Source organism: Mauremys mutica, chromosome 2 (genome assembly GCF_020497125.1).
Source record: "Mauremys mutica isolate MM-2020 ecotype Southern chromosome 2, ASM2049712v1, whole genome shotgun sequence".
In the NCBI taxonomy this organism is placed as follows: Eukaryota; Metazoa; Chordata; order Testudines; family Geoemydidae; genus Mauremys; species Mauremys mutica.
The window spans coordinates 214,256,555-214,279,333 of record NC_059073.1 but is presented as its reverse complement, the minus strand read 5'-3'; the positions used below and the strand labels follow the sequence as shown (position 1 = coordinate 214,279,333).

Genomic DNA, 22,779 nt, shown 5'->3' with positions numbered 1-22,779 from the left:
CCCAGTGACCTAAGACTTATTGAAAATCTACATTAATAGTCCAGCAAGCTTCTCAGTCAGCTTTCTTAAAACTCTTGGATGCAAGTTATCTGGACTTGCTGATTTTAAAATGTCTAACTTTACTAGCTTCTGTTTAACGTTCTTCAGGGATACTAGTGGAATGAAAAGAATGTCATCACCATATGATGAGAGTATAGCATCTGTTTTTTCCACAGATACAGAATGGAAATTTCTGAACACTTTTCTGCATTATTATTGATAATTCTACCATGTCCATCTAGTAATGGGCCAACACCACTGTCAGGATTCTTTTTGTTCCTAATATATTTTAAAAACTCCTTCTTATTATTATTAACTCTGCTGGTCAGAGTCCCTTTGTTTCTCTTAGGAACTGTACAAAAGTAATAACTTCTTATTTATATTCATTACTATCAACTTCCCCATTCTTCCATTTGTGGTATGTTTTTTTTTATTTTTATAGCTGCTTTCACTTCCTCTCTAAACCAGTTTGGTTTTTTTTTAAACCAGAACAGCCTTCTTCCTTAACTGTAGGATTATGTCTTTTGGGGGATCTAGTAAGGCGTCCTTAAATGATTCCCCATCATCATTCAAATTTTTATTATTAAATTCTTCCACCCAGCTTATTTGCTTATCTTGCTTCAGACCCTGCAAGTGAGAGACCCCAGATTCCGGCTTCTGACCCTGTCTGCCTCCTGACACCTGACTCTTTGTTTGTCCTCTGGCCTGGTTTGGAGTCTGACTGTCTGATACCTGATTTGGCCTGACTCCTGACTCCATCTCTGATCACTAGGTCTGACTGTCCATTACCCAGTTGTGAAAGTTTGCTCAGACCACCTTTTGACACACACACACACACCAATTCCATCCAACTCCTTCACAGATGATGGAGGTGGTGGGCCGCCTTCCAACCAGCAGCCCCTTGAGGGACTAGGATCAAGTCATCTGCCTACAGGCAGAGAACGTTGCATTACACATCTACACTACGCAGTGTGTGCTGGAAGCACAGCACCTGTGCAAGCAAGTAGCCCAGTTGCAGGATCAGATGTTACAGCTCACTGCTGAAGCAGCGAGCAACTTGCACACTCGCAGGGAGAAGGGCTGACGCTATATGCCCAAATGGACCATGAATGATTGGAACCAGCCCCCATGCCACTGCCTGAGTGATTCTATGGGGATTGTGGGAAATTCCTGGGTTTCCTGAATCAATGCAGGCTGCTCTTCTGTTCCGCCCTTGCACATACCCCACAGACAGGATTAAGGTGGGGCTAGTAGTCATCTTGCTCTCTGGTGAAGTGCTCAGTTGCGCCTTCCCCCCCCCCCCAGCCCCCGCCCGCCACTGGAGCAGAACAGCCCAGTGATTTCAGACTAGGATGCCTTCCTACAAACCTTTGTGACCATCTTTGATGATCTCTATTTCCTCTGCAGGTGCTGCCCCCTGGAAGCTTCACTGGGGCAAGGGCCATCCACCTCCTATGCCATCCACTTCCGATGGCTTGTAGCTGATGCTGAGTGTAATGAGGCAGCCCAATTTTCCCAGTTCCACTGGGGGATCAGTGATGGGGTAAACGACGACATTGTTGGAAACCGTACCTGTCTATGTGCCTTCATTGACCTCACCCTGTGCATTGCCTCTTGGCTGCTTGAATGAAAGGAAGAGTGGCCCAACATCCCCACACTTGCCTTCTAAGCTAAGGTCTTGTGACAGACTATACCTCTATGTCCATCCTTTTTACAAGACCATGATAAATTTTGTACAAAGTATGCCTTGTGAGGTTGTCAAGGTTTCCTCCCCCACTCTGAACTTTCGGGTACAGATGTGGGGACCTGCATGGACCCTTCTAAGCTTAATTCCTAGCTTAGATCTGGTATCGCTGCCACCAGCCAGAAATCAGTGTCTGGCACACTTTCTGTCCCCCCAAAACCTTCCCTGGGGAACACAGATCCAAAACCCTTGGATCTTAAAACAAGGAGAAATTAACCACCACCCCCTCTTTTCCCCCACCAACTCCTGGTGAGTTCAGACCCAATTCCCTGGATCTTAAAACAAAGAAAAATCAATCAGGTTCTTAAAAAGAAAACTTTTAATTAAAGAAAAAGAAAGGTAAAAATCATCTCTGTAAAATCAGGATGGAAAATGCTTACAGGGAACTTAGATTCATATAGCCCAGAGGAAACCCCCTCTAGCCTCAGGTTCAAAGTTACAGCAAACAGAGGTAAAAATCCTTCCAGCAAAAGAAACATTTACAGATTGAGAAAACAAGCATAAGACTAACACGCCTTGCCTGTGCTACTTACAAGTTTGAACATGAGAGACTGATTCAGAAAAATTTGGAGAGCCTAGATTGACGTCTGGTCCCTCTCAGTCCTGAGAACGAACGAACCCAAAACAAAGAACACAAACAAAGAACTCCCTCCACCAAGATTTGAAAGTATCTTGTCCCCCTATTGGTCCTCTGGTCAGGTGTCAGCCAGATTTACTGAGCTTCTTAACCCTTTACAGGTAAAAGAGACATTAAACCTTAACTATCTGTTTATGACAGAGGTATCATTTGGAAACTCGTAATCTGCTGAACATTATTGTCCTCATAAAATATGTGTATTGACATTGTATGTAAAGTTATAAGATTCTACTGTATAACATTGCTGTAACATGCTCCACATTTAGAAAAGCAGGCACAAACCAATTATTCAGAAACAAAAGACAAACCAACATTCAAGCCAGGCATCAAAGTCAAGTGGATTATCACTTAGTTAAGTAGCCATTCTTCATCAGGAAGAAGAGTATAAGCAAGAACTTTACATATTGACAATGGAACAACTGGGGGTTATCATCAAGACAACTGGTCCATGCTTTTGCTACACTCAGAGTTTTCCTACAATAACCCCAACCATGCCTCTACAGGTAGGAACTCCTTCTTTGCTAATTATGGGTTCCACCTCTGTTTTCAATCAGCATTACCAGTGGCCTCCCCAAACCCTGCCATCACCGATTGGCTCTGATTCAATAAGAACTCAAGAACCACTTAGAGGCTAAGAAGGCCTACAAGAGGCATGTAAACTGTTGGTGACAAGAAACTCCAGTATTTACAGTAGGTATGGTTCTCTGCCAAACACCTAAAGACCAAGAGACCTTACTGCAAATTGGACCATGAGTTCCTGGGATCCTTCCCAATATGCCAGCAGAATAACTCGATTACATTGAAACTCAAGCTTCCCCCATCTTTCAAAATACACACAGTTTTCCATGTTTCCCTTCTGAAGCCTTACACAGAGATGCCCTTCCCTGACTGAACCACATGACTACCTCCTCCAGTTGAAATCCAGGTCCATTAAAAGGAATATAAAGTTCATGTCACCCTCAAATCCTAATGGGTACATGGCCACCTGTATTATCTGATGGACTGGGAAATTTACAGCCCTGAGAAGCATGCTTGGGATCCTGCCTTACATATCCACACCACTAACCTGGTAGAGGAATTTCACAAGGCTCATCCAGATACACCTGAACTTGCATCACCCCAAAGAGGGACATGAAGAAGAAGTTGATATAAGAACTAGGAAGGGTGTGGGCCACTGACACCTCAACATCACCACAAGAGACTTAAGCTAGGCTCCCATGGGAGGACCCTGTGAGGCTGGGCCCAGCAGGAAGTAATGGACCTAAGTGGCAGCTCCTTGCAGCCCACTGATTGGTTGGCACTGGTTCATAAGCCAGGAAGCCATGCTAGAGAGTTGTCTGAGTGCAGACTGCTTTGCTTCAGCCATGTGTGAGAAAGATCCCAGACTCTGGCTTCTGACCCAGCCTGCCTCCTGATACCTGACTCTTGGTTTGTCCTCTGGTCCATCTTGGTCTCTGACCCTCTGCTGCCCAGCTTTGCCTGACTCATGCTCTGTCCACAATCCAATTGTGACACAGTATCTGGGCTAGTGAATCTGTAGGATTGGAGCTCTAATCCCTCAATTATGCAATTAACATGCACTCTCAGAATTCAGCGCTATAAGATCTCCATTAAGTTCTAGATGGAACTGGTTGTTGAAGGTCCATTTTTAGAAAAGAAGAACTGTTCCTTCACTTTGTGTAATAACGCTTGCAAAACATCTGAGATGCAGCAGAATTCTCTTGACACAGGAAGCTCCATGTTTCCTAGTTTCTGAAGAAGTAGATAGGGTTAATCACCCTACTGGTCACAAAAACAGTGATACAGTTATCTTCCATAAGAAGCTTGGTAAATCAGTGAGTATCTTATTATCTTTTCTCTCTCTCTCTGTCATTTATTAAGTGAAAAGGTATAGTAAATTATTAAGAATTAACACTAATGATGGTGTAATGAAGCAAGGGATGCAGCCTTTCAGAACCATTTGAGCAGGAAACCAGATAGGAAACAAGATAGGGATTGAGCTAGTTGGGAATGCAGTGGAATGACCAAAGCCATCAGGACAAATAGAATAAGTCTTGCTGAAAACTCTCTCCAACATTATATTAAAAACAACTCTGGATTTTGGTTTTGAAAGTGTTTCTGGAAAACTTTGATTTGAAGATGGCTTCATCTAAGAACATGAGCACATTAAACATAAAATCCTTCATATCTGATCTAGGGGGTATCAGTTTTATTGCATGCCACGAGCTGAGCTTGCAACTCATATTGCACGATGCTGAAGCTGTACCATTTAACATCTTATCGCCACATGTAAAGAGGCTCTCTACTGCTCAGAGAGAATTAAAGTCTGCGGCAGGAGTGGTTCAGGAAAACTGCACTGGATCTGGCAGTACAAACACTTGGTGTAAGCCCTGCCTTCATATAATGTGCAAATCCATTGTAAATTGGCAGTTGTAGTTATATAGGATAGAGCAGTGGTTCTTCTTTTTGGTACTGAGACCCACCTTCCCCATGAGCAAAATAGGAAGGGCAGGGTGGTCATGACCCTCTGACATCTGGCTGTGAACCCAGGATAGAGAATCTCTGGTACAGAGCATTATCCCGCTTTTTATATACATCATCCCACTCTGAAAGGGTTGTGACTGCAGGAGCTGTTAAATTCTTTAGAACTGTTTGAATTGCTTCAATCTGATTTTCTCTGAATCAGTCATATGGGAGGAAGTAAAGCCTAGTAATTAAAGTATGGGACTGGCCTCTGGAGTGCTGAGTCCTATTACCATCTCTATCACAGACTTGCTTGGCGACTTTGAGGAATTAATTTCATTTCTTTGTGCCCTGGTTTCTCTTGCTCACTGTGCTACAGTAGAACCTCAGAGTTACGAACACCAGAGTTACGAACTGACCTGTCAACCACACAGCTCATTTGGAACTGGCAGTACACAATCAAGCAGCAGCAGAGACAAAAAAGCAGCAAATACAGTACAGTTCTGTGTTAAACAAACTACTAAAAAAAGGGAAAGTTTAAAACAAAGATTTGACAAGGTAAGGAAACTGTTTCTGTGCTTGTTTCATTTACATTAAGATGGTTAAAAGCAGCATTTTTCTTCTGCATAGTAAAATTTCAAAGCTGTATTAAGTCAATGTTCAGATGTAAACTTTTGAAAGAACAACCATAATATTTTGTTCAGAATTACAAACAGCCTCCATTCCTGATGTGTTCATAACTCTGAGGTTCTACTGTATTGTGGAGCTTAATTCATCAGTGTTTGTACAATGCTTTCACAGGCACTTCTGCTGTAGGAAAAAAGAGTATTATATGTGTGCTTTCCTGAATATGTTGAGCATATAGGACACGTTGATGCCAAAACAATGCATTTTTGGAAGGTCGGTTACAGCTAGCATCTTGGCTATGTGTGGAATTAATATTGTGTGGTCTTGCTATACTGATAGTGTTCCACTTTTTTAAATGGGAAGCTACAGTGTAAGGAAAAACATGATCATTTGATTGCGATCCTTTAAATCAACTATTTGTATTTAACAGCAAAAAGGCTCTGCAACTTGCAATTTTTGCAAGAATGTCATTTTGCTTTTAGTGAGGAATATAAAGCATCTGGGTCTTGGAAGTCCCCTGAGGGCAAGGCCAGGTTTCATCCAGGAAGGGCCAAACCTATCATTTTCCTGCCAAATCTTCAAGGATATAGAACCATATTGGCAAGAGGTAAGTGATTTGAGAGCAGATGCAGCTGGGTCTCAGTGTCCAGGGCTCAGCTGTCATGTATAGAAAGGAAGAGGCCAGTATTATCCAAAGGATACTGTGTTGTGCTGATTCAATTCTAGGAAGGGGAAGACTTGCCTTTTGGCTGGGCTTATACCTTAGAAACTGGAGTAGTAATTTCACCCTGCTCTGAACAGAATGTAGTTCACACTTACTCCATTCCCTTGGGTTTTATTGGCATTATTCTCAACTCAAAAGCATTTCAGTCTGTAACATTATAACTTTTGAGCTCCACATCTGATTACTTGCAAAATTTCAGGGAATGTTCTAGACATCAACGCCCAGAGCCCTGTTGGTTTGGGGGAAAATCAGAAAACTGAAAGGGGGGGTCGGAATGAGGAACACATGGAACCCCTGCTGTTTAGCAGATCCACAGCTTCAAGCACTTCTGCAACTGGCTGTAGACCAAACAACTGCTTGGTTGGCACCCATTAACACTGTCTGAATAATATAACATCCCTTCTCTACTTATCCTCTCACAGACAGAAAGAAGACAAATAATGGAGTGGAGGGAGAGGGAAATAGGGGAGTGCACATAGCCCCTGGTATGGGAGGGGAAGGAGTCCCATAAGCCCCGCGCATTGGATTTAAGGACGAGAATGGAGGGCAGACAGAGCCTGTAGCATGGGAGTGAAGAGGGTATTTGAAGACGGGAAGATTGGGGGCACAGAACCCCTGGTGGGGGAGATTGGAGGACCTTGTCTGGGGGAAAGGGGCATGGCCCACAGAACCCCTGGTGGGTGGGAAGGTGTGAATGAGAGGGAAGGGAGAAGGGACGCACAAAGAACCTTGGCAGAGGGAAATTTGGGGAGTTGTAGGGAGTCCTGGAAATATAGGGGGATGGGCAGGGCCAGCTTAGGGGTGGGTGGGCAGGACAACCACCCTGGGCACCAACATTTGGAGGTGCCAAATGGACAAGATTTGTATGAATGCACGGGTGCCTTGTGTAGAGCCTCTGAAAACATTTATCTCCCTGAGCAACAAAACACTTAAGGTCAGTCCTGGAGATGAGAGGGTGGCACTTGGGGAATTTCAAGGTGGGAAATGGAGGGATGTGAGGAGCCCCTAGTGGGTGAACATGCTTGGCCTACACAGGATACAAAGTGTGTGACCTTCTAGTTGGTAACTCAAATAGAGCAAGAGAAGGGTGACCCTTGCTTTCTCCCCAAGGTTAGCTGGTCCTAAGGGTTTCCCTGAAGAGATTCCCAGTGTTCCTTCTGCCCAGAGAGTTACTACCTTAAATCCAGGGCAGAGATATTGAGCCATGCCTGCTGGGAGGAACCAACCAGCATCTCCTTCCAACACCTGTGAAGAGGGTGGCTCAGTATTTGATTTCATTTAGATTTGGGGCTTTCACAAACTCCACCCGAAAGTGCATCCATGCAAAGATCTAGCTGCCCTTAACCACAATATCGATTAAGAGTTGCTAAAGGTAAATTCTCCCCGCCCCCCAGCCCACCCCACCAGACCTCATCCAAATCACCAGTCCTGTGAACATTGCAGCTTAAATCAAAGAACACCATCACCTAGGTTGGCCTCCACTTGTTTTACTTATTTATCCATTGGCAAGGGGAAGCCTTGTGTTTGAACCTTGAAAAGGGAAGGAAAACTTGGGCATGTGTTTTTGTTCTCTGAGCTAGCACTGCTGATGAGGGAAACGCCATCCTCTTATATGGCTTTGTTCTCTTGTAGTTTTGCAACATTCATTCTCACTGACTGCTGTGAGGAGGTTTTGACCAAACCACCTTTGGAAACTTAAATTAACACAGCATGCTCCTTGAGCAATGAGCTGTGATGCCATAACTGAGTCAGTCAGGGCTGAGACTCTCTTGCTTCAAATATCCCAAATGCACAAATTGGGAAATATCTGCTAGTCCTACAGCACCATACCATACTATACCAAACAGAACATAAGAAGGGCCATACTGGGTCAGACCAAAGGTCCATCTAGCCCGGTATCCTGTCTGCCAGGTGCCCCAGAGAGAGTGAACCTAAAAGGTAGTTATCAAGTGATCTCTTTCCTGCTATCCATCTCCACCCTCTGACAAACAGAGGCTAGAGACACCATTCCTTACCCATCCTGGCTAACAGCCATTAATGGACTTAACCTCCATGAATTTATCTAGTTCTCTTTTAAACCCTGTTATAGTCCTACCCTTCACAACCTCCTCAGGTAAGGAGTTCCACAGGTTGACTGTGCGCTTTGTGAAGAAGAACTTCCTTTTATTTGTTTTAAACCAGCTGCCCATTAATTTCATTTGGTGGCCCCTAGTTCTTATATTATGGGAACAAGTAAATAACTTTTCCTTACTTACTTTCTCCTCACCACTCATGATTTTATATACCTCTATCATAGCCCCCCTTAGTGTCCTCTTTTCCAAGCTGAAAAGTCCTAGCCTCTTTAATCTCTTCTCTTGGCCTCTTAACAGATGCTAAGAGGAGACAGACAGCACAAGTGTTAATTTTTCTACATTTAACAGTGTTTTACAAAAATTGAAAGAGAGAAACCATGATCTTCTTGCTGCCCATTGTTCAGCTCATCACACACAACAGCACAAGATGTGCAGTAACCAACTCAACATTGATGTACAAAACCTAGTTTTAAAAGTTTACAGCCATTTTAACTTTCACTCACTAAGAATTCATCAGCTTAAAGAGTTTTGCGAATTTGCTGGGGCAGAAAACAGTAAAATTCTATGTCACGTAGTCACACGTTGGCTGTCACTTGTACGTGCTATTAACTCAGTAGCAATATGTTGGAAAGAGCTTACAAGTCACTTTCAATCTTTGGAAACATATAAATGTCCTGGAGTAATATGGGATAGTTTTGGAATGAAATTGCTGAATTGTACTGTTTCTTCTTGAGCCGTGCTCTAAAAATATTCACAGACACTACTAAAGCTCTGGAGTCAAACTCATTCAAAGTAACTTCATTGTTCAAATTGATATCCAGTGTAGACAAGAAACTAGAATGCAGAATAAATGAAAACATTTGTGGTTATGCTGTGACTTTCAAACTAAAGACTCTCAGTGAAAGTGAATGAAGGAAGTGTGAAACAGAGGTTCTGCTTTTATTTTTTATCAGCGAGCACAAAATCATTTACAAAACAGATATAACCTCAGTGAAAACAATACGCACAAGAAACTGTCTTATTGGCAAATCATTCCTTTGAAGAGTTTACTGAAGATTAAGCATGCAAAACTGATAAAGTTTCTGACATGGATAAGTTATGTGAAGAATTTTGTACAATCTAAAGTCATTTTGTCTCCTGAGTTTCTAAACTGCACAAGTACAGAAGAGAAATACTTTGATTTTCAAGATGACAAACCCAACTGGAAGTAGAAACTTCAAGAAATTGAAAAAAAAACTAGGTTCTTATATACTTTCTATTTCATGTAGCAAAGCATATGCTGAAAGAGTATTTTTGTTAATGAATTCCACATGACAAGATGACAGATCAATTGGAAGTGGACATAGTGAAAGCCAAACTACAGAGTTGCTGAACTTTTGAAAATACTGAGTACAAGGACATTTCCAGGCCTGGAAAGGGTAAGAGCTGGTGAGAGCTCCCCTTCTCCAAGGTCTGAAGCTTTAACTAGATTGAAGTCTAAACCATCTAGTCACCCCCATGTCCACAGACAAGCCAGAAACTGCAACAATACCCAGCAAAACTGGCCTGTATGTGTGGAAGGTGTGTGGGAAGATGAACAACAATGATGTAATTCACACTTTACCCCCCAGCAAAAAGCACCCTGCAGGCTTCCCCATCAATAGCTCTGCAGTTTCAGCAGGTGGGTGGAGAGCAGGAGGAGAAGAAGCCAGGAAAATAGTTGTCCTCTATAGAACCATCCTCCCAAAAGCCTGTGGGAACTTACTGTGCGAGAATATGGGTTTCTTTGGGGATGATTCTGCAGGCAGCATTTCCTAAAGATGCCTAAAATATGCATCCCTGGGTTATTGTTAAGTGACAAGCAGACAGACAAGCTGAACGCTCCTCTTCTCTGAATGCACACAAACAGAAATAATTATTAGGCTCAAGTTCTTAAAAAAATACATGCAAATAGTGATTTCCTTTGCAATTTGTATAGAATTTCCTACTCCTTGGAATCTTTCTTAACTAAGAATGTCTGTGTGGATGAGAGGAATGAATTTTCTGCAGGTATTTTAGAGAACATATTTCTAATTTTGTACTGATTGCAAAAAGTTGATACTTTATTGCAATGGTTTTCAACCTTTTTTCATTTGCGGACCCCTAAGAATTTCAAATGGAGGAAAATCTTAGACATAGTCTGCGGACCACAGGTTGAAAACCACTGCTTTATTGCATGCATTTGTCTACTCACCCACATTTGATTTGCACATAAGATAGAAGCAGTTGTGGTTTAGCCTTGGAGACAGTGATTGAGAGAAAGGGGCAACAAAAATTATCAGGGGTATGGAACAGCTTCCATATGAGGAGAGATTGATAAGACTGGGACTTTTCAGCTTGTAAAAAAGATTGAGGTCTATAAAATCATGACTGGTGTGGAGAAATTAAATAAGGAAGTGTTATTTACTCCTTCTCATAACACAAGAACCAGGGGTTACCAAATGAAATGAATAGGCAACAGGTTAAAAACAAACAAAAGGAAGTATTTCTTCACACAACACACAGTCAACCTTTGGAACTCTTTGCCAGAGGATGTTGAGAAGGCCAAGACTATAACAGGGTTCAAAAAAGAACTAGATAAATTCATAGAGGACAGGTCCATCAATGGCTATTAGCCAGGATTGGCAGGGATGGTGTCCTTAGTGTCTGTTTGCCAGAAGCCGGGAATGAGCAACATGGAATGGATCACTTGATGATTATCTGTTCTGTTCATTCCCCCTGGGACACCTGGCATTGGCCAATGTCAGAAGACAGGATACTGGGCTAGATGGACCTTTGGTCTGACCTAGTAGGGCCATTCTTATGTTCTTATGAAAAGGATCTTGATACTAGAGCTCTGCTTTTGTGAAAATCTCCTCAGAAAACTTACCCTCTGAATCTCCACCATATGAAGGTTACATGATCCAGAGAAGGGGAACTGTCACCCACGTGTTCTCACAACAGAGCTATCTCTAGACACAAAACAGGCTGAGAGACATCCCTCAGAGATGGACATTATCATCCCTACTAAACAGGGTTTTCACATAGTGAAATTTTCCAGACAGATACTAAGATTGGTGTTAGGGGATGAAACTTTCTCCCAAGTACTTGATTTTCCTCCCTTCTCCTTTACTTCTTAATGGTTTCTTTCTTTTCATGGCAGGCAGGCTCTGGTTATCCTATATGCCTCAGTAGAGTCTCTTCTGTAGACAACTCTGACAGACTTTAAAGTGAGAGCGACTGTACACAAAGTATAATAAAATGCTGAGGCAGACAAAATTGGATTTTGATTTAGGCAACACTTCTACTAAATTTTGATACAAGGTGAATGAGGTAATATATTTTATTGGACCAACTTCTATCTGTCACTCTAATATCCCTGACCGACTTGGCTACATGAACACCACATAGAACAAATTTTGACACCAGCAGCCTAAAAGCAGAACGTTTCAGTTTTTGTTGGCTTGTTTGGTGTTAGATTTTTGTGCTACGTGGGATATTACAGTAGTTCATAAGACAAAAGCTACATGAGACTGCCATCTATCAGCCTCTTCACATATTGAGAAGAGAGCCTGATTCTGCTGCAATTGTGGGAAAACAGGTGGCTATGGTAGAGTTTAACACAAAAAGCTACAAGAGAAGTAGCCGCTCTTCGTTTGGTGGAAGTATATAGTTCACGGAAGTTAATGCACAGGCTTCATTAGGCTTCAGCTCAGAACCTTAAGTTTCTTAATGTGCCATTCAGTGCTCTGAATCACCCAATCCTGCATTTCTACCTGGAAGCAGTAGAAGTCCCTCAGCTACAAAGGTGGGGTCTCAAAACTTATTCCCACCTGTTATCTCAGTCTGGTGAATGTTTGGAGATTCATTCAACTCTTTCAAACTTGAATGCAGATTGAGGAAAGAGACATTCGAGGTGATTGTCCCACATCCTCATTATCACTGCAGCTGGTTGGGGGGGAACCCAAAGGGATGAAGGAATTATTATTTTTTTTAAATAAGAAAATGTTTGGGGGGTAGGGGCAACCCTCAAAATTTACCCTTTTCCCTTGCCAGCAAATTCAGGTATAGGGGACCCTGGTAACTCCTACTAGCAAACTCAGGCACAGGACACCCTCAAAACTCATCCTATTAGCAAATGTAGCCATAAAGGGCCCTCAAAAATCACTCAGCTGTGAGCACAATTATGGAGCCCCTGGAAACTCATCTGATCAGCATGCTCAGAAACTAAGACTCGTGAAAACTCAGATCTCTTATTCTTGAATGGTAGGGTAGCTCTGCATGAAGAAGCCTGAATGGGTCCATTGGACTTACACACAGAAATGATCCTGGATTTCACATTACGAACATCAATTGTAAAGCATCATGAGAATGGGAACTACTGGAGCTTCTGAAATGAAATTACACATTCAGAACAAAAGCATGGTCTCAATGTTCTTCTGATGATATCTTACAGACAGTTCTGCCAGAGAGTTCTTATGGGATTCTTGACAAGTCACGTAAATCAGACTTTTCACAAGAGGTCACTAATTGTGTGTTCTTTTTTTTCTGGGTACCCAGCTTGAAACCCCAGGATCTGATTTGCAGAAGTGCTGAGCACACACAACTGCAACTGAAGTCAATGGGAGCGGTGCTTTGAAGTGTTACATAATGCTAAATGATCTGAAAAGTCAGCCCTAAAGATCTCAAATTCGGCACACAAAATTAGTGGACATTATTTATCTTAATCTTTCTCTGTGTCAGTTCCTCATTTGTAAAATGAGGATAATATCCTTTACCTCAAAGGAATGTTTTGAAGATAAACTTATTAATGTTTGCGGGGCACTCAGATGGTCTAGTGGTGAGCACCATAAAAAGTCTTAGGCAATTATTAATTATGTATTCAGTGCAGGGCTTGGACGGTGCACAATAAATAAATCATGGGGCCATGTATTAAATGATAAGTATAGTATAGTTTCTTAAGTAAGCATTTATCTTTATTTTTCTTGCAACTATTTTATGCCTTATTATTTGTACTCACTTAAAATCTCTCTCTTTGTAGTTAATAAATTAGTTTTACTGTTTTATCTAATCCAGTGTGTTTAAATTGAAGTGTCTGGATAACTATTTAAAATAATAAATTGGGATATTTTTCTCTTAGAGGAATAATTGACTTAATATAGTTGTACTATCCAGGAGGGCACTGGGCAATACAGGACATACATTTCTGGGGGCAAATCTGGGACTGGGAGTGTGTTGGGGTCAGCCTGGGGTAATCTTTAAAGCTGGTAAGAGCCAAGGTGTGGCTGACTGGCTGCAACAGAAACAGACATACCTGTGTGTGATTTACATGCTGGTGGCTGTTTGTGAGCAGTCCCGTTCAGTGGCTACAGTAGCAAGGTATTGAAAAGGGTACCCCAGGTTACAGGCAAGAGTGACAGCTACTCATTAGTCTGGACTGTGCCCCAGTATGTCACAGACCTACCTTAAGGGCTCTGAGTTCTATGAGCCACTTTGTGGCTGAGTGCGTTAACTAAGAGGCAACCTTCATGCTGACATTTCCTGACTTTACAGTGCAAGACTTTGCAGCCTTAATTTTCTTTTAATGTGGTATTTATTTGTACGTAATATACTTCTGGTTAAACAAGCCAAGCAAACCAGAGGCTGTACAATGTTTAACCACCAGCAAGAGAGGGACATGAATTAAGCACTGAATGAAGAGTTCCTTTTGATGAACGCAGATGTGCCACAATGTCACTGGGGAACTGTGCAGCAAAGCACCTCCCGAAAGATTGTACAGCCACAAAGCTGAATCCCAACCTAGCAGGGAAAACACAACAAAAGATGCGTGCAGTATTAACTATCACCACCGAGAGTTTTGTGTGCTTTGCTCCTCCACTGAAACTGTCATTGCAGATGAGGTGGCAAACATCACACCCAAAACTTCTGTCCTTTTTCAAATATAGTACAGTCACTCAAAACGCTACAAGGCAAGAATGTTTGTAGCCTTTGCTCAGCCATGAAAGGTGCCTCAGTATTTACAACCTTTTAATTTGTTTTCTGTAAACATTTGTATGAGTTGTTTGGTTTGCAAGAATGGTTGCAGAAACTGGTGTAGATGCATCCACACCACAGTACCCACTGGAAAGGACTTAGTCAAACCCTCCTGTTTATAAAAGTTGCAGTCATCTGAGCAAGGAGAGGAAACAATATCATGTGACTTATGTGACCAATTGCACAGTACAAATCCTTTATTATAAATAATGAATATTCAAAGCTATACTCGTAGTGAATAATTCATGAAAAATCTATAGGTTAAAATATTTTATATAAAACCTTTGAATATTTTTCAATAACGAACATATTTAAATATCAGAGGGGTAGCCGTGTTAGTATAGATCTGTAAAAGCAGCAAAGAATCCTGTGGCACCTTATAGACTAACAGACGTTTTGCAGCCTGAGCTTTCGTGGGTGAATACCCACTTCGTCGGATGCAAGTCATATTTAAATAGCAAAACGTGTTCACTAATAATTTGCAAACAGCTGCTGACAGTTTTCCTAGCCCCTGGTGTTACTGATGGAAAAGATCTATTAAATCATTAACTCCAACCAACTTTCATACCCCAGAGAGTAGGCATTTCTGATATTGAAGAAATAACTAGTTAGCATTCAGACAAAAGGCCATTGCAATAAGAGGAAATAAAATCTTGAATCAAGTATTAAATGTCAGCAGAATCCAGTAATTAGAACAAGATAACCAATCCTAACTATGGATACATTCAAAATGGACATTGTAAGAGTATTTTTTTAACCAAAAGATTTAAAATACAAGAATATGGCTCAGAAAATATGATGGTTTCTAAATAATTAGATGTCATTCAGGGAGGAGTTTGAATATCAATTTATATATTGTGAATTCTCTTGCAGGTTAGCAGCTGAGCACAACATGGTGAATATTCCTTGGATGCTAGAGAACAGTGATAGGTTTTCATTAGAAGTCTACATATAAACATTTTTCATTGTTTGGATTTGATCAGAACTGCAAGAGAGGTGAAACTTGCCATTTCATCCCACAACATAGGTTCTGGTTGTCTAATCTCTTCTTCCACATTTTCCCAGTTAACAGGTAAATCAGCTATTTGTTGTATACAAGGAGATTATCACAAACACAAAAACAAAAAGGGAGTCTGATTCTTATTTACAGAAAGGCCACTTGACATTGCTCTGACCATGTATATATATATACACTCACTTTCTTCAAGGCTCCTTTGCATGACTACAGCAGTTTAAAGTCGCCTGGGTGTAAATGAAAATAAGGCCTAAAGATAAAGTGGAACAATTTTCTTAACTAACGGCCTTATTCTCATTTACACAAGGGCCCCTTTAATCCACTTTGGTACTATAATATTAAGTATAAATTTACATTGATATTAAGGTCACTTTATATTGCATAGTGGGATAAGTGGACCCTAGTGCCAGGCCCTTATTTTTTCCTGAACCAATGGAAACCAAATACGGAAGTACAGGGAAGTCCTTTTACACGAGAAATTTAAGAACTTGTTGATAGAATAAGCATTAGGGGAGGCAAATAATTTTCAACAAATAATATTTTGCAAATTTTTGCCTGTGGATGCTACTTAGAAGTTTTGCACCCAGAGCCTACCAATGCGCACACACTCATGGCTTATTGCTTTGATGTGGGCTAGTGACATCTGAATTTGGTTCAGAAAGCTGAAAAAGATTAACTGTTTTCTCTTCTTTTCTGCTGCTCTCTTTTTTGGTTCATTCTAACACTTCTGAAAACCACTTACTACACCTTCCTAGTGTTCCAGCTTGGAACTATTAGTCAGTTGGCAATTAGTTTTCACCATGTTATGATGCCACATGGTCTACTGAAGACAAACACTTCTCATACATAGTACAAGTGGGAAACAATATTTAGCAAGTTCAAACCGCAAGTTAATTCTAAATTCTTTGTTAACGTGATCTGCAATTTTGTTTTTACATCTTAACATCAGCAGTTGTTATCCTGCTTACAGCAAAGGGTATTCTAAAGTGAAAATCAACACGCACAATACATTTTAATGGCTTGTACGAACATATGATTATACAATATAATGTATTTCATTCCTGTGTTTCACTGTGATACTATACAGTACCCTGTAAATAATCATCCATTTCTTCATTCTTAGGCCAGTGCAAAATGAACACTTCTACTGGTGAACCGGAGATGGAGATACAGACAACAACGTATTATTATGATCAGGATGGTGCAGCACCATGTTCAAATGATGTCAAACATTTTGCATCCCACTTTTTGCCACCGCTTTATTCCTTGGTGCTGATATTTGGCCTGGTGGGCAATGTGCTCGTTGTGCTGATCCTGATAAAATACAAGAAGCTGAGAAGCATGACTGACATCTATCTGCTGAATCTGGCAATTTCCGATTTGCTTTTTATTCTTTCCCTGCCATTTTGGGCTTACTATGCAGCACGTGAGTGGGATTTTGGAAATGCAATGTGTAAAATTCTTTCAGGGGTCTATTTTGCTGGCTTCTACAGTGGAATGTTTTTCATAATACTTTTGACAATAGATAGATATCTGGCCATTGTCCATGCAGTGTTTGCTTTAAAAGCTAGGACGGTTACCTATGGCATCCTCACAAGTGTTGTCATTTGGGGTATAGCAATATTAGCTTCTCTTCCAGGGTTTATATTTCATAGTGTTCAAAAGGAAGGTCCTCACTGGACTTGCAGCTCTCATTATCCATCAAATTATGAAAAAGAATGGAGGCAATTCCTGATTTTAAAGATGAACATCCTGGGACTTGTCATTCCATTTGTCATTATGATCTTCTGCTACATAGAGATTATAAAAATATTACTGAGACGTAGGAATGAGAAAAAACATAAGGCAGTCAGGCTTATTTTTATTGTAATGATTGTTTATTTTATCTTCTGGACACCATACAACATTGTTGTTCTCATGTACACTTTTCAAGATTCATTTTCCCTAAACAACTGTGAGAGCAGCAGGCAGCTGGAGCTAGCAATCCAAGTGACAGAAGCGATTGCAATGTTCCACTGTTGTATCAACCCCGTGATCTATGCCTTTGCTGGTGAAAAGTTTAGGAAATATCTTTATACCTTTTTCCAAAAAGACATTGCAATCTACCTCTGCAAACACTGTCCAGCTCTTCATGGTGATAAATTAGAACGGTTTAGCTCCACATACACCCCTTCCACTGCAGAGCATGATATCTCCATTGGTTTGTAAAGTGCATTAGAAATGTATCCAGTAAAAGTTTCATCCTCCTTTTAACTTAAAATGTTGTGGAATTAATCAATTTTTTATGGTCATTGTCCTTAATTTTTTTGTGGCATTGCAATATTTCTCATTCTCTATGCAGTGAATGCTACCAACTCCACAGGAAACCTAAATACTGCTTTTTGATAAGCATCCACTTCAAACATGGAATCCAATGCAGTAAGACTTTGTTCTCTGGATGTTGGCCAATGAACAAAGTGTCAATGTGATTTCCTCAGGAAATATAATTCAAAAGATGGTGTGAAGAGGGCAGAGAACGAGGTATGTCCTCTCTCAAGAACCAGTTACCTACATGAAAAGACCACAAGAAAAACTCTGGGAGGAAGGCAGCTGTCGGAGAGTGTATTGGTCATTTATATGGAGCTTGATGTGCCTTGTTTTACTTCAATATTTTTCATTAATGGGCATTTATGACAAAAACAGCTTTGCAACAAAATAAGAATAAAAGGATCTAAAATTATCATGAATTTTAAAAATTAGTGGTTTTTTTCATAATATAATCAACTACTATATGGTAGGGGGAGGTTTATTTACAGCTATGCTGCTACCTTATTTTTCCTATAGGGCAGGAAGACCTCTTAAATCACCATGAAAAAGAGGTTTTGGATAAACAGGGGAATAAAAGTTTGTGCACATTTCTGTTGAGGGATATGACTGACCTTCTGTTAACCAGAATTGCAGCAAACAGGCCTATGCTATTAACCAGTGACTATCTCTTTAAAATAATCCTTTTCCCTTGACTATTGCATTACATTACCTTATTTAGAATTCAGTTTTACACATGTAACTGAAATATTCAATTACTTATATCTTTAAGAGCTAACTTTCTTTAAAGGGGCTGTGACAGAGTGTGAGTAATCTTAGGCTGACTCACCACTTAGTAAGCTTCCCTACATGGGGCAAATTAGGGAGATAATTAGCTAAGACTAAATGATTAACCAATTAACCAGATGGCTCATCTCATCAGCTGAGGACAGCTAAAAGAGAGATAGGAAGAGAGGAGAGGGGTAGGCTGCAAGACAGGGCTTGCGAAGCTCAGGGTCTCAAAAAGGTAAGATCTCTTCTCCCCACCACCATGGTATGCCTAGGGAGTGTAGTACAGAGATAGAGAGACCCTGGAGCACGGGGCCTGGTGCAAGACCTGAGGCCTGAAGCACAGTTAGCAAAGCCAAGCCATGTCTTGAGCCAAAGTCAAGCCCTGTGATAAAGCAAATACCTGCTTACAAATTCACTGTCTGGTACATGAACTTGGCAAAAACATGTCTGACACTGCTAAAACACAGATGCTTCTAAGAAGTACTGGGTACTGGGTATTCATGAAGGCTAATACAGGTACACCCCAACATAGAGTTATAGTATAAACAAAATTCTTGGGAGATGGTATAGGAACACACCAACCCCCAGTAAAGACAAGGATAGGAGGACAGAATGATGAGTGGAGATGTTTTGTTTGAACCAGCATGTAGTGTCAATAACATGTTGGTAATACATCTGGAGTGTACGTAACTTATTTGTATCAATGTATAAAAGAGAACTCAAAGAAGGGGCACCTTTGTCCAGCCAAGGGGGCAGCAGAAAGTCCTGCTGCTGACTGAGCTGAGTCCATTATCACGGGCATACATGTGTTAACATACCTGTAGACACGGATCCAGGGAGCTAGGCCCGTGCTTCGTCAGCAATAAACCTGGCCGAGTGCCTTCACCCCGAACCGAACCTGTATTTTTTCTGGGTAGTGCTATCGACATCTGCTGGTCCAGCACAGGTAGAGAAGACACACATGCATGCCAACTGACAACAGGGAGAATGTAAGAACCTTGAGCTTTGAGGAACTTGTTCTGTTGTATTCACACTGTAAATAAAACATTTGGTGTTGAACTTGCCATGAGTTCTGTGTGAGAACTGTTTGCAGTAAGGAATTCAGGGTGAGGGAACCCTGTCCTGTGACAGCTCCTCAACTCAGCCTCCTCTTTTGGGAGTGAAACTCTGGAGGTAACCGAACATGCATCAAGTTGTTAGAAATCTATTGGCTATTAATTGCAGGAAAAAGTTGCACCTGCAAAACAGGATCTTGTTTCTGAAACAATAGCTTCCCGACAGTTGATAAAAAAGAATAAACCAAATACAGCAGAGTGAGAAATATAGATCAGTCTTGATGTTTGCAGCATATTAAATGGTTGTGTTTGTTGATAAAAAGAATGGCTAGAAATGAATGGCACAGGAGGGAGAGAGAGGTAAAATGGTTTTGTGGGCTGGAAAGGTCAACAGCTCTCTGGCTTTTTTAATAACTGCAAGAAAATGGGAAAGTGGAAAAAGATTTAAAATGCCAAAATTTCACAGAGAAGTCTGTTTAAGCCTTATATTCTTCTACAGTTTTTCTGTAGCAAAATACTGCATGTAGCAGTGCAATATATTTTTGCTTACCAAAAAAAGTTAGGAAAAATTATCGTGTATGCAAAATTCTCTTGTCCTATTTCCCTGTCAGCCTTTCAAGCAGAAATTAAACATGACTTATTCTCATGATCTAAAAGAGAATGATAAACAATTCCTCTGATGTACCTTGTACCTTCCAAATCAGTGCACCATTATTTTCCAATAGTATATTACCTTTCTTAATCCTCTGATGGGCTAGTAGGCCGTTGCCTGCTATCCAGCCATGGAATGCTCAGGACCCTAATTCCAGCAACCATTGGTGCCACAGTCAAAACATATTGTTTACTGAGGGTTCACCATCAGTACTGTTAGGAGTTGATGCATGCTGCACTAAACTCTCCTGGGCTCACAAGATGAAGAAATGTTATGGGATACCACAGAAAGGCTGTGTCTACTCTACAGTGCTTACAATGGCACAGCTGTATCGATGCCGCTCTCACGTTGACATAATTACACCACCCCAACGAGCGGCGGTTGCTATGTCAGCAGGAGAAGCGCTCCCGCCGACATAGCGCTGTGCACACCGCCACTTATGCTGGCATAATTTATGTCACTCCGGGGGTGGAATATTCACACCCCTGAGTGCCATAAATTTGCCGACATAAGTGGTAGTGTAGACATGGCCTAACTGACCATGGACTTGGAGGCCTGAATATATAATGGGAAAGAGAAAACCTGGAAATCAACAGATATCTCCCAGAGAAAATTTTTAAGACCTGACTCTTCCAGGCTTTACATTTAAATTGTTTTTTCCCCCTATTAGAAGCATGTTTCTTGGTCATAAATCATCTTTTCCTCCACATGAACCAATGTGAAAATTTCTTCCAAAAACAAGAATTTTTGCACCCAAGTGGTATTCAGGCAAAGTTAAAAAGAAGTGCTGGCTTTATTTGGGATTTGGAAATGTTTACTCAGCTAGAGTCCTAACATTTAATCCCACATTGTCCTTTGATGGGCAATGATTTTTCCCATAGATGTCACATGCACCTTGATTTTGACACCACAAACAATTCCAAATGAGAGTGATGTTATCTACACAAGATGATAGCAAAGTAGGAGTGAGAAGAAAATGGATGGTGTTTCAGCAAGCGCTTGCTTAAGCAATTACACTGATCCTGCAAACCCTTACTCATTCAAGTAGGCGTTACTCATGCAGACAGTCCCACTGACTTCAGTCCATTTGCTTCAAATGGCACTACTCATGCATGTAAGTCCTGCTCAGATGAGTAAGAGACAGCAGGGTCAGATCTTAATACCCGAGCACTTAAATAATGCTTTACAACTTCCCAGCTGCCTTTCCTCAGTCCATGACTGTTTTTGAATTCTTTCAGAAGAACAAAATAGTTAGGGTATTGCTTTGACAAGCTAAAATCTGTCAGGATCTAAAGGGGCTTTGGAAGAAAAAAAATATTTTAAATAGTGTACAAAACAGTGCACTAAAAGAATATCAAGGTTGCAAAATCCAGAGCTCAAAAATTAGGACATGCCAGAATTATGGTTGCTTGTGCAACCTAAATCCAGCCCTGCTGTGCATATGCATTCTGACCATCTTAATTACATGATCACATATTATTTTTTTCCACAGGACTCCTGCCATGTCCAGTGCACAGAGTAAGCATGCTCTGGGAATGAATCAGGGTTGTGTAGTGAAGGAGGCTGTTGTCTGTAGGACCCCGCCTCATTTGATGCGGAAGCGGGAAGGCATATAGTGAATGAAGCAGAGGACTACAGGAAGACTGAGAAAGGGGAGTCTCATGGTTAAGCTTGTTGAATGCTGCTCTGGAGAACTGGTTTCTATCCCTGTGTCTGTCATAGAGTTCCTATAGGATGCTAAACAACATAACATATGAACATAAGAATGGTCCTACTGGGTCAGACCAAAGGTCCATCTAGCCCAGTACCCAGTCTTCCGACAGTGGCCAGTGCCAGGTGCCCCAGGGGGAATGAACAGAACAGGTAGTCATCAAGTGATCCATCCCCTTTCACTCATCCCCAGCTTCTGGCAAACAAGCCTCTTAAACAAAAATTTCACAGGTGGCCACTAATTGTGAGTTCCTCATTTTCTGGGTGCCCAACTTGAGTCTCTGAGGTCCAATTTGTACAAAAAAATAACTGCATTAAAATAAAACAATGTAAAATTTAGAACCTACAAGTCCATTCAGTCCTATTTCTTGTTGAGCCAGTCACTCAGACAAACAAGTTTGTTTACATTTGCAGGAGATAATGCTTCCTGCTTCTTGTTGACAATGTCACCTGAAAATGAGAAAAGATGTTCGCATGGCACTATTGTAGCCAGCGTCGCAAGATATTTAGTGCCAGATACGCTAAAGATTCATATGTCTCTTCATCTTCAGCCACCATGCCAGAGGACATGCATCCATGCTGATGATGGGTTCTGCTCGATAACGATCCAAAGCAGTGTCGACCAACACATGTTCACTTTCATCATCTGAGTCAGATACCACCAGCAGAAGGTCGATTTTTTTTTCTGTAGTTTCTGCATCAGAGTGTTGCTCTTTTAAGAGTTCTGAAAGCATGCTCCATACCTCATCCCTCTCAGATTTTGGAAGGCACTTCAGATTCTTAAACCTTGGGTTGAGTGCTATCTTTAGAAATTTCATATTGGTATCTTTTGTGTTTTGTCAAATCAGTGAAAGTGTCCTTAAAATGAGCATGTGCTGGGTCATCATACAAGACTGCTATAATATGAACTACATGGCAGAATATGGGTAAAACAGA

At 41.1% G+C, this 22,779-nt stretch overlaps 1 protein-coding gene across 3 annotated transcripts; it reads left to right on the top strand.

The window, feature by feature from the left end:
• The first annotated feature begins 4,149 nt into the window (after window positions 1-4,149).
• On the top strand, window positions 4,150-18,070 carry LOC123364193 (C-C chemokine receptor type 5-like). 3 transcript variants are annotated; one of them, XM_045006092.1, is made up of 3 exons: window positions 4,160-4,255; window positions 5,263-5,441; window positions 16,475-18,070. In XM_045006092.1, exon 3 carries the CDS (start codon window positions 16,486-16,488, stop codon window positions 17,557-17,559), a length of 1,074 nt encoding a protein of 357 aa, XP_044862027.1. In that variant the 5' UTR covers window positions 4,160-4,255; window positions 5,263-5,441; window positions 16,475-16,485; the 3' UTR covers window positions 17,560-18,070. The 3 variants fall into 3 exon arrangements, with proteins under 3 accessions (XP_044862028.1, XP_044862027.1, XP_044862026.1); XM_045006091.1 differs by lacking the exon at window positions 4,160-4,255 and adding an exon at window positions 15,210-15,408 and having other exon boundaries at window positions 5,398-5,441; XM_045006093.1 differs by lacking the exon at window positions 5,263-5,441 and having other exon boundaries at window positions 4,150-4,255.
• The last annotated feature ends 4,709 nt before the right edge of the window (window positions 18,071-22,779 follow it).